This window comes from Nilaparvata lugens, chromosome 5 (genome assembly GCF_014356525.2).
Source record: "Nilaparvata lugens isolate BPH chromosome 5, ASM1435652v1, whole genome shotgun sequence".
NCBI classification, from domain to species: Eukaryota; Metazoa; Arthropoda; class Insecta; order Hemiptera; family Delphacidae; genus Nilaparvata; species Nilaparvata lugens.
In genome coordinates, this window is record NC_052508.1 from 55601601 (window position 1) to 55614021 (window position 12421).

A 12421-nucleotide genomic window follows, 5' to 3' on the forward strand; every position below is an offset into this window, starting at 1 on the left:
TCAAGGTCTCGTGAGCACGTGACTCCCTGCATTGCACTGTAGAGAGTATTCAACTCTTTTTTTCATGTCTTTTTAAAAATTATCAAATGTAATGAGTGCCATAAATAAAAATATAAGAAACGAATTTTTTAGAATCAACCTTGAAAAATTTGATATCTTTATCAGGGGACCAATGTCAAACTTTGCGCACATTCGTAGTGGCCTGCCTAAGCCTATGCTGTAAAAATAGATGGTTTTTTCATTCAGTACGAAAATGACTGCAGCCTCCAATTTTGCTTCATCTGCTACTTGAACGATGCTCTGATAACGGATGACGGTTTCTAGCAGCATAGTCCATATCGGAAATTACTCTCGGAACTAAATTTCTCATAAACATTGTTATTCGTGTCAAATCTCTTGTTTTTGTTTGAAGAAATTTTCCATTGACTGTGGCGATGTTATTTTACTCAGCCATGCTGCTAACGAATTGGCATAGTCTTAGTTAATTATGTTTGGTTGTAATCAAACATGTACAGTGTATGTAGGCTACGTTGAGCTTTTAACATTCTTAATGTACCAATTCTAAACAAACTTCTTGTTATCCCTTAAAAACAACCTTGAAACTATCACCAATTATTAACTGAAGTAATAGTTTCTGTTTTCACTTTCGTTTTTGCTTTTAAACTGATAATTTGAAGAAATGCTGTAGCAGACTTTATATCAGTTTCAAATGTTTGACATTTCTTGATCTCTCAGCCCCGTCTTTCAGCTGAACCTGTAAATAAAATTAAAAGTTTTATTATCAATCTATATAAATTTAAAATTGCTTGTTTTATTCTGATTTGTATATTCAGATTGATGATTCAGTGTATAAATTGAAATGGACATAACCTACATAAAGTTTGGACAATTTAATACAAAATTATGGAATTTAGGAAGTTCTTGGCAATAGCCTGTTTCTTCTTTTCTGACTACTGTATTGTTTACTCTATCCAATAAATAAAACCTGTATTGATAGTTATTCTTGGAATAAATAAATAACCCTTTAATTGAATCTTATCATTGAATAAACTACTTCTCAGGACAATAATTAACAATAAATTGATGAAGGAATAAATAAATAACCCTTTAATTGAATCTTATCATTGAACCTTATCTTACCATTGTAGCTGAACCGAATTGGTAGTCCACGTCTCCAAAACCAAGGAGCTGCCTTATTGGTCAACGGGTCGATCAGATGCCATTTTACCTTCACAGCTCACTACCAATAGGAAGCAAGCAGCTCTGACATGCAAGTCATCGTCCAATGAAACGGCTTGCTGGTTTTGGGGCGTGGCTTACGTTAGCGTAGTCACTCCCATACTTTTAGTGTCTTGAGCTACTTCGGCGTTTCTCCGCTAGAACTATTTCCCTCTAAAATTCCCAACCTGGATATTCCTAATCATCTCAATAATTATGAAATTTCATTGTGATAAGGTGTTTAAGCGATTAACATATTAGGTCTGCTAGAGGTTTTTAAAATATATGTGTTTAGTTTTAGGAAAATAGCTCTTAACTAGAGTCGGGTTGGAAAAAAAATTGGGGACAAATTGCGTAATCCGGCCTTGTTAGTTACATGGTAAATGTTGTTGGACATTAGGTATACAATTATGCATGGAATTGAATGTAACTCAAACTCAAAATTTATATTTACTAGTGCAATGCACTACAAAACTTCACGAACCTTTATTCTTCCGTAAACTTCTGAATAATATGCACTGTCTGTTGATATAGGATCTTAATTATTTCCATTTTCAATGATTATCTTTCTTTAATAATTAACATTTTCAATTTTTGAACATTAGTTTCCTCGTTAACTCGTGTCTACTCGTCAACTCATATCTACCTATTCATTGGTAGATATGAGGTAATTTTTGAAGCCAGTCTAATTAGAATGAAAGCTGCGTAGAGAGGCTCGGTTTACAAGTTGTCAAGTTATGTTCAGAATAAATTGAGGTGCCAGGTCTTCGCAAGAACAAATGACACCGGCTCTTGTTGAACCAAGTCATTATACAGAAAAACTTATGAATGGGTAGGCCTATCAATTAGCAGCCAATTATTGTAGAGGAAGCTAACGTAGTGTTATGTTGGTGTTACGTCACAAGAATGACAGCCAGCTCTCTTCTGTAACTGTCACAATAATTCATCTTTGGCAAGAAATCTTTGAGGCCAATGATCTATCCCAGTATGATTTAAATAAACTAGCAGAATGAACTCTTCTCCGCAACTCTATGTACATTACTAATTTTTTGTTAGGTTATCACTATCGTAACCACTCAAGTTTAGAAGTTTCTTATCTAGAGCATTTTTGTCATTAAAATAAAATGTAATGTGAAGGACATTCTAAAATATTGATTGAAAGAATGTTGAACTGGTTGGACTGTTGACTCTAAAGAAACAACAGAAGAAATATCTACAATGTCATTTTCCAACAATACATTTAGGAAAGAAAAAAATGATAATAAATTAGTTATTGATTGATTTTGACCTCCCAAATTTCGGTGCAATTTGTTTTGATTATCACTGGCCATGACTTGAAGATTTTGAATAGCTCCTCATGTTTATAAGGATATAGAACTAATTGTTGTTTTTCAATAATCCAGAAGGTTGTTATAGGTTTCAATGTACTGTATCAATGATACTTTAGTGATAATTGAACTATCAAAGACGCATATTTTAGAAATGATCTTGGGGAGATGTATATGAATAGGCTGTCTGTGTTGTAGACATAAGGTCAATATGACCTTTTCTTTGAAGATTTGGTGCCGCTAGTATCATAGAAATTTGGTGGGACGAGAGAGAGGGTAATAAAAAATTGTTATCACATTTAGTGACACAAAATGAGGCTGGGTGACTGATGTAATGGATGAAAGGGGAGAGTAGAATAAAATGAACAGTTGATATAAGTTAATTTAGTTACTGCCTAAAATTTTCTTAGTTAGTAGGATTGATTTTATTGATCAAAGCATCAAGTATTGTGTTTTCAAAAATGAGAAAAAACGCCCGTCAACTAGAACTTAATTATCAGAGTTAAACGCTGTTCAAAGTTGATTGATCAGATGAAGAGGGTTTCTCATGATTCATTGGTGAATTCTCAGGAATAAAATTATCTATTTCCAATCCCTTATTTGATAAAACGAAACTAGAAGAGTAGAATTTGTGAAACATCAAAACAAACAATCGTAAAACATCATATAATAAATAAAATATCATTAAATCAGAAGTAATAATCTGTATGATATGCCTAGTGAAGAAGATTCGATGAATCACGCTGCTCTTCTGATGCTTTGAGAGAGAAACTAAGGGAAGAAATTTGTCTTATGTTGTATCAGACTAAATAAATCGAAAGCAAAATTGTGAAGTATCCAGCCTATCCATAATCTTCAAGTATGAAAAGTTGGTAATGTAGTTGATAGCCCCTCAGTTTCAAGGTTTGACTGGTTTATCAAAAAAAATCTGGTGTGGCGTACTCACACAACTTTCCTTGCCGTTATGAAAATATATCACCTGACGCTAGTGTTCCCGCGCATCTCAAGTCCTCTACTATTCAAAGATCCAAGCCAGCTGGTGACAGGACTATAACGCGGGAGACACACGAGGTCTGCTATCTCTTCATAGTGAATGATTTAATAGAATCCAGTTGCCAACAGTTTGCAATATTGGATAATCACATTTTCTCGAATTCCGAGCTTATTTTAAATTTTAGGTGAAAATGTTACTGAGCATTAATTGTAGAGATTTTCATGCTCAATCTTTTCCATTTGGAATTTTTTGTTTAAATTGTATCTGAAGCCTGACAATTGGGAATCTAAAATCAAACTTTGCATAGATGGGGCGGAGCTCCTGGAATTTTTACAGATATGAGACTTGTGGCAGTTGATAGAGCTTATCAATGACTATTTTAGGTATGAATTTGATCAAAATCGTTGGAGCCGTTTTCGAGAAAATTGCAAAAAACCCTGTTTTTGACAATATTTTCGCCATTTCAGCCGCCATTTTGAATTGCATCAGATCGAAATTGTTCGTGTCGGATACTTATATCATAAGGACCTTAAGTTCCAAATTTCAAGTCATTCCGTTAATTGGGAGATGAGATATCGTGTACACAGACGCACATACACTCATATACACACACACACACACACACACACACACACACACACACACACACACACACACACACACACACACACACACACACACACACACACACACACACACACACACATAGAGACACACATACACAATACCCAAAAACCACTCCTTTGGACTCAGGGGACCTTGAAACGTATAGAAATCTGGGTACCTTAATTTTTTTCGGAATGCAATACTTTCCTTACCTATGGTAATAGGGCAAGGAAAGTAAAAATCGAAGGAAATATCAAACGTAAGTAGCTGATAGTCCACTCGATTGTTGAAGGTAGTTGATAGTTCCTCAGTTTCAAGTTTCAATTAATTTATCAAAATAAATAGTAATCGAATGAAGTATCAAATGTTAGTAGTTGATAGCCCCCCTCAGTCTCTAGGATCTTCTTTGAAGAACCCACACGTGACATCTGTCCCATAATTTGCCATCTTTATCAGGGATTCTATTTCAATCCAGTTAGCAGTCACTATTAGTGTTTAGGGTGGTGGGGAGTGGTTGGCACTATCACGAAGAAGCTCATGTCTGACGATTCACGGTTCATGCGTTCCTGTCAGTCACGTCGTCGTGAATGATTCGATGCTCGCACGCACACCACTCACTCAATCGCCCCTCATGGCTTCCTGGTCATTGTGCGTAATGGCCTGGTGACAGCAGCCCCCCCTGTGCCCTTCGGGGCCAAAACACCCCCTTTACAGATTTAGTGGACTACATATAGGCAGCAATCCTCCACAGATATAGTGTGTATTCCACTCATAGATAGGACAACTCCACAAATATAATGGACACTATAGATAGCACACGCTACACCTACAGATATAGTGGACTCTATATGCCACTTATATTAGCAAAACTACATATAGTGGACACTGCTACATATAGATATCACAACTACAGATATAGTGGACACATTATGCTACATATAGATAGCACAACTCCACAGATATAGTGGATACATTATGACACATACATAGCACAACTCCACAGATATAGTGGATACATCATGCTACGTATAGATAGCACAACTCCTCAAAAATAGTGGAGACTTTGCTATAGATAGCACAACTATAGATATAGTGGACACAGTATGCTTCGTATAGATATAACAATTCTATAGGTATAGTGTGCACAGAATGCTACTTGCAGTTATTGATGAGCTTACATAAATAGACTGAGGCCTCTTATTGTCGCACTGGTCTTGTGATAAATAATAAAGAAACACGTGATATGAGGAGTTGGAAGTAAATGAATGGGAGGTGAGTGAAGACGGGAGGAAGAAAATGATGAGTGGAAGACAAAAATAGAGGGTGACTGAGAAGGAAGATGATGATGGAAAGCACATCAATGGATATGTGTGATTCTTTTCCTTAGGATTGAATTAGGCGTAGATTCGTTCAGTTTATGTTAAATCCTGATAAAGTAACTCAAAATAGATAGATGAAGCTGAAGAATAGATTTCCTACGTTTTAAATTAATTTGAATCATAATTATGACATTTTTTATTAAAAGGTGTTTGGATGATCTGTAAATTTGAATAAAATATTTAGAATATAAGGAAGAAGTTCAATTGGAAGGCCACGTAAAAGATAATAACTACTCTATGCATTATAATATAATTATTATGTATAAAATGTAAATTTATTGACTCGAACTCAATTAACAATATACGCTGTTTGTAAGTCGGAACAGACAATAGCCTAATACTTGCAAGTAAGATAATGATGATTAAAATACGTGTGTTGACAAGAATCGAAAAATATTTTTATCACAAGCTGGTAACGTCGTTTGTACACTACGCATTTTTGTTAAATTCAATATTTTGTTATTCTCTAATGTACTTACCTGTCATTGAATAAAGATTTATTATATTTTTCAAAGATATGGTGAGATTGAAGTTAAGAGGAGTGCTCCTGAAAAAAAGAATGAGAATATAGAAGAAGGGAAGAGGTTTGATTATGTGAAGATACTGTACTATTTCAAGTTGGAGTAACAATGAAATATGATGATAAATGGTGATTGAAGAGACGTAAGTTGGTTGACAAGAGGAAAGAATCATGAGTAAGTACTGATAGTGAAAACTTAATGGAAATGAATTTAAATGAAAATATAAGTTGTAAAAGATGAAGATGAGAAGCCGAGTAGGAAAAGGGGAAAGATTTTTGTAAAGGATGAAATGAAGAAGAGGAGGGGAAAGTAGTAAAAAGAGAGTGTAAGGAAGTGGAATTATGATGATGATGATTATGATGAGGATGGCATAGGTGAAGAATAACAAAATAACGTAGTAGAGAAGTGAGTGGTGGTAGGAAAAGGATAAATGACACGCGATGTCTTCCTCCCAGAGGCAGAGTGAATTGAACAAGAACCACCAATCCACCCAAGGCTAATAAATACTATATCCTATATACCATCCTTTTACAATCCACCATGGTGCGTTTAAAGAGGGGCGGGAGCATAGGGTGTCCTCTTCCAGTTTTGTCATCCTTGTTCAGCATTCATTCTTCATGTTCTGTGGCTGGCTAAACGTCGCTCGGAAAATAATTATTGAAGGTTACTGTCACACAAGTGGTTTTTATGTGACAAGTGGTCAACTTGGAAACGTAATTGCTCACACAAACACACAAATCCCAGCAGGCACTATTCTCCCAGTGTAGGTGCATGCTTGCGGTTGTTTGTGTTGACATTCTCTAACAACTTTGTAATTGAAAATAATTGAGTTGTCGAAGAAATGGAAATAAGATATTGATCATTAAATGATCAACATCATTAAAACTTTTACATACACATTGTTTCAATATCTCTGTAAGTTACTCTCTATAGCTTTCTGAACCCTGATAAATTTTATCAACTCTGATGTTAAAATTGAATGGATGTTTTATGAATCTTCAAGTGGTTTCAATCTCAAGTTCAGCCAAAAGTTGTCTAATTCACGATTATTATTTCAAACGAAATCAAATCAACCAATACTAATTTCCATGCACAAAATTCTTCACATTCATAAGTTTCAGTCTTATTCCTGATTTTCACGACTCCAGTAAACTACTTAAACAAGCTACAGGATCGAGTGTCTACATGGCTCAAATTCCATGCATCCATAGAATCGTGGAAATCAGAAATAAACAGGCAATCAAAAAATAATTTATAATTGAAAGCAAGTTATTGAAGGTGATTAACTTGTCTGTCCCAGTTTTATTATGAGATATTCAGTGTTACCAATAAATCTCTACATATTGTTGATCAAGTTCGAATAGTTGAGTAAATTTTCATTATTTATTTTAACTTTTAATTTTTTAGGGGTAAATAATATCTGGAATCTTGTAGTACATACACATTGTTTCAATATCTTTGTAGTACTCTCAATAGTTTTCGCTTGTCTGTGATTGTAGGTAATGGAATAGATTTGTTTTTTTTCTTTAGGGCTACTTTAATATAAATAAAAATATTTATCTGAGTACCCTTATAAATTATTTTGTCACTACATGTTATGGCTAAAATATTTATAAGAGTACTCAGATAAATATTTTTATTTATGAAATAAATTTAGTATGGAAATGTTTCTCCACTCTCACATCTCAATCTAAACAAGATCAAACTATACGATTCTGGATTATAGGGAACCGTGTGTTGCCATCCTTTCATGTAGGATGACACTTGCTTCATTGAATTTGAGAGCCAATATGTGATCAAAAATCGTATTATTGAAAAATAGGGTGAAGCTTGGAGGGTGATGCATTTCTCGTATGTGCCGGTATGTGGTGAGCAATGAAATACAGTGGCTGGACTCGTACAGGCATCGAAGACAATAAAACGTACTCCCCCGCCCACCCATAACAGTGGAATGGGAGGGGGAATGATGTATTGGAGATCTAAAATTAAGTTACAAGGTCCCCTTAGTGAGCCTCGGCCCGTCATTTCAGGAGATGTGTGGTGTCATTCGCCCCATCTTCCCTCATTTCTTTTTCTTGTCGTTCTAGAGTCTCTCTGGATCCCCGTTTTTATTGTTCATATCCATCCGCGGCTCGTCCTATTCAAGATTAAATCCTGACAGGGTTCTCCCTGATGCCACTATCCGGTATTTTTGTCCTCAGCTCCATCAATGAAATTTTGGACCAGAGAAAAAGAGAAGATTGTATCTTCTAAGAATGTTTTGTCAAAATTATATGGGTGTCAAATTGAAGAGAATAAGAATAGATCCAACCACACTAGATGATTAAGAAGGAACATGTCAGTTGTAGCTTGAATTGCGAAAACAACTTCAAACATTTATTCCAAGATGGATTTTCAAATGTAGTGCTTATTTGAAATTCTTCACTAACTTTTATATAAAAAGTCAAACCCTTTTTGTACATTTTGAATTAGGTTCTCCCTCATACTTCATCACCATATTTGACATGGTGAATTTATTATCTTTGAAGGATGAACAATAAAACAAAATATTTAGTCTACATATGGAAATAAATGAGAAATTGCATTTGTTCAAATGCTAATGAATTATTGATTTATCATTTATCGAAAATCCCAAATTATTAAATGCTGTAACCCCTAGACTTCTGATACTGCAGATATTGAAAACAGGGTTTACAGAAATTCGATGAGAGCTACTATCCAAAAATTATTTGCCAGCCCGGGGAATCGAACCCGATACCTCCTTATTGCCAGTCAGGAATTGTCAGATTGGAGTAAGGGTAAGCATTCCTGACTGGAAATTAGGAGGTACCGGGTTCGATTCCTGGGATGGCAGATAATTTTTGGATAGTAGCTCTCATCGAATTCCCATCTAGCTGTTAACCCTGTTAACTGATATCTGCAGTAGCAGTCGTCTTCGAAGTGATTTACAGCATTAAATCAGGATTTTCGTTTAATAATAAATAAACAAAATATTATTCTTTGATCTTATTGGCGGGAAATTTATGTATTTCCCATGACAAATTCCTGATCATTCTCCTAACGCTCGCTTCTCTTTCTATTTGTTATAAAAATGCATACATTTATCAACCTTGTCATAGTTATGAACAATTTATGTCATATTATCCTCATATTTTATACAATTTAATTATTTTTCTCAGTCTGTTCTGCTTTGCTTTCCCAATTTCTATCATACTAGCACTCTTCGTAATGTGGTAATATTATTATTATGTACTATGTCCGTCAAAATCCCACTGTATTCAATAAATTTTCATAGTATTTGACATAATATTAGCATTCACTAACTCACGTTAACCCATTACTCATCCCCCTTAAAACTAGTAGTTCTGTGAACAGTAGACCTCGCGCAGTTATAACGACGTCCCAAACCATAAGCACATCCACACTGATACACTAACTATCTATTTGATCAGATCATGTTTACACAAGATTTAATTATCATATAACGCTTTCCTGAATTTAGCGCGAGAAAACCAGAAGACATCTAGGCGCCCAGACAAGCTGTTATAAGTTCTTTGATTCCTATTTAATAGTGCATAAAAATTGCATTCAATGAGGCATACAATTTATAGTCTACACAGCTGTTGATTTTTTATCAAGTTACATTGAGATATTGAATTGCATGCATCATGGCATGAAATTTATAATCAACTCGACAGCTGATTTATGATGAATAATTCTATAGTCTGATTTCTACTCTAATATCGACGTATGAAGCAGGCTCCTTTTCCCTTTTATATTATCATTGAAATGCAAAATTTCCAAAAACCTTGTATATACGTCGACGTGCAATTTAAAAAGGAACATACCTGTCAAATTTCATGAAAATCAATTACCGCGTTTCGCCGTAAATGCGCAACATATAAACATTTAAACATTAAGAGAAATGCCATACCGTCGACTTGAATCTTAGACCTCACTTCGCTCGGTCAATTATTGGAACGTAGTTAAATTTTTGGAACATAGTTTCTGTAGGAAAGTGATAATAATCAGTAGGAAGCAATGATTATATTGATAGAATTGGAACCTAGGTGGAGTTGGCGCGGAGATTTCAGTCGGTCTAGTAACTCTGGTTGATGAGCCTCACACTAATTCCTGTCAACAGTGTTTCATTCAGATTTAGAACCAGCTTTTTTATTTTGCGATAATAAAAGTGCGAATTCCATTCTTCTCATGTCCTATTTTCTGTTTTTCTTGGCAATCTTTTTCCAACTCACTACGCATCAATTTGAATGCTGAGTTCTATTGTTGTTCAGATAAATAGCTGGAAGAGGCCGGCTAGTTTTACGTCTATTTTCGAGCACAATAAATCAAACTTGCAGAGTCAATTGGTTCCTTTTTCAAAATTTTATGAGGTTGCTCATTTAAATATTCAATTTACGGAGTAGGCCTACACTATTATCATTTTACTCAATTTTCATAGCAAATTTGTATTTGAAAAATGTTAGAATATTCTATATTGTCATTTATGTTGAAAAAATATCACTTGAAATTCTTATTTCAAATATGTTCTTGACTGATACAATTGTCCCCATCACTAATATAATTATTTTATGATTTCAGGTATGTTTGAATCTCCTCACCCAACTAGGCCTTCCAGCTTCGTAAGTTTTTTTTTTCTACCACCACTACTGTAAACTCTTCCTAAAGAAAATCTAAAGCAAGACACATTAAGGTGGAGTTTCACGTATCACTATCAGTGTCAGTGACCGGTACAGTGAAAATATTATTCTCGTGAGTTATAATGGGACTTTTCTCACCCATTCCGGCTGAGCTAGTATGAATACTCCCATTAGAACTTATGAGAATTATTACATTCACACTGTACCGGCCACTGCTCTGATAACTGGGAATGCGTCATTATTCATATCACTTATTCATTTATTTATCACATTGTTTACAAATACGGAGGAAAGGCAGAATACATGAGGAAAGGCACAACAGACTCATGCCCAAAACTGTCCCATTTCCAATTTATACTTTACTGTCCAAATCAAAATGTTGGCTATGTCTCTTCCACTTTTAAAAATACAATTTACGCTCTTCAATACTCAGATAAACGAGCAAATTTTGAATCAAATAGATACTATTAAAGTCTAGAATCAAAAAATCTAGAACAGTAACTTAATAATTACTCAAAGTCTAAATTTTGAATGAAACTAGAAATTTTTGAGCTAAAAAGTTCACACTTTACAGAACACCTATCATCATGAAAACTAATCCTAAATTAGTAACTAGAACCTGATTATGTCAAATATTTTTGATTTTCAATCACTAACTATAGAGTGTCATTAACTATCATAATGCATCGTGATATCAAGCCTGAGTAAATTTTAGCCAAACTTCATGTGAGAACATTCTCAACGAGATTATCAAGTGAAACTATCTGGATACACTATAAAACAATTATGGAGATACTATCGAGTTATCACAGTCAAAACCCAAATCGAAATATGAAATATTGAACAGTATTTTCTTTGTATAACTATAATATGGTATTTTTTTACTGAACTTTCTCTTACACTATCATTCAAGATTCATGTTTTGGCACATCTTGTTGTTCACATGAACCTGCCTATTTTTCAGGATGAAATTACTTGACATATCCAACAAGTGTGTCTCTCCCTCCCCACTGTGTAATCCTACTCAAGAAAATACAAGCCAAGTGTCAAGTTCATGTGTAATCCAGTCATTTATACTCTGTCATGGAATACGTTCAGAATTTTTCCTCTCAAATTAGAATATTTTGTTGCTGAGATTTAAGAGGAGCAATCCATTTGCAGCCAGTTAGGCCTAATGTAACACAGTCGATTTATCTAGCCTACACCACCCAGAAACATGATTTAGTGGGCAACGTTTAGGCGACAAAACCATAATAAATAACTAGCAGAATGTTCTTGAAAACACGGATAGGTGGCCAAAACCTATTGAAGGCTTGGCACGTGGAATTTTTCGCGCGTGTGAATCTGGGACGCGGAAGATGAGTATTCAAAAAGACGAAGAAGAGGAGGAAGAAGAAGAGGAGGAAGAAGAAGAAGAAGAGAAAGAGGAATAAATTGATTTAGATTACAGACGCAGATGAGAAGGGCGTCCAGCCAACAGAGCCACTGTCTCAAGGGCGAGGTCTGTCTGCTTGCCTACTGCTGGGACTCAGCTGGCATTTACTCACTATCTATATTTTTTATTTAATCGCCAAGCGACGCACTACTTGTCATCTAGTTCATCCCACTCTAGCGCCACTCGACTGCTATCATTTTGACTTTTTCATTATATTTTTAGATGTACTGTATCATTAAAACAAGCAAAGAACGACGAACTGTTGTTGGACTGCGTATC

At 34.9% G+C, this 12421-nt stretch overlaps 1 protein-coding gene across 1 annotated transcript in view; it reads left to right on the forward strand.

Moving 5' to 3' along the window:
* The window catches only part of LOC111054191 (tRNA dimethylallyltransferase), a 127073-nt gene extending 116400 nt beyond the window's left edge, over positions 1 to 10673 (forward strand). The window contains exon 4 of the mRNA XM_039428807.1: positions 10649 to 10673. Coding sequence (XP_039284741.1) covers positions 10649 to 10658 — 10 coding nt within the window. The 3' untranslated portion in view covers positions 10659 to 10673. The remainder of the gene's footprint in view (positions 1 to 10648) is intronic.
* Positions 10674 to 12421: the final 1748 nt, after the last annotated feature.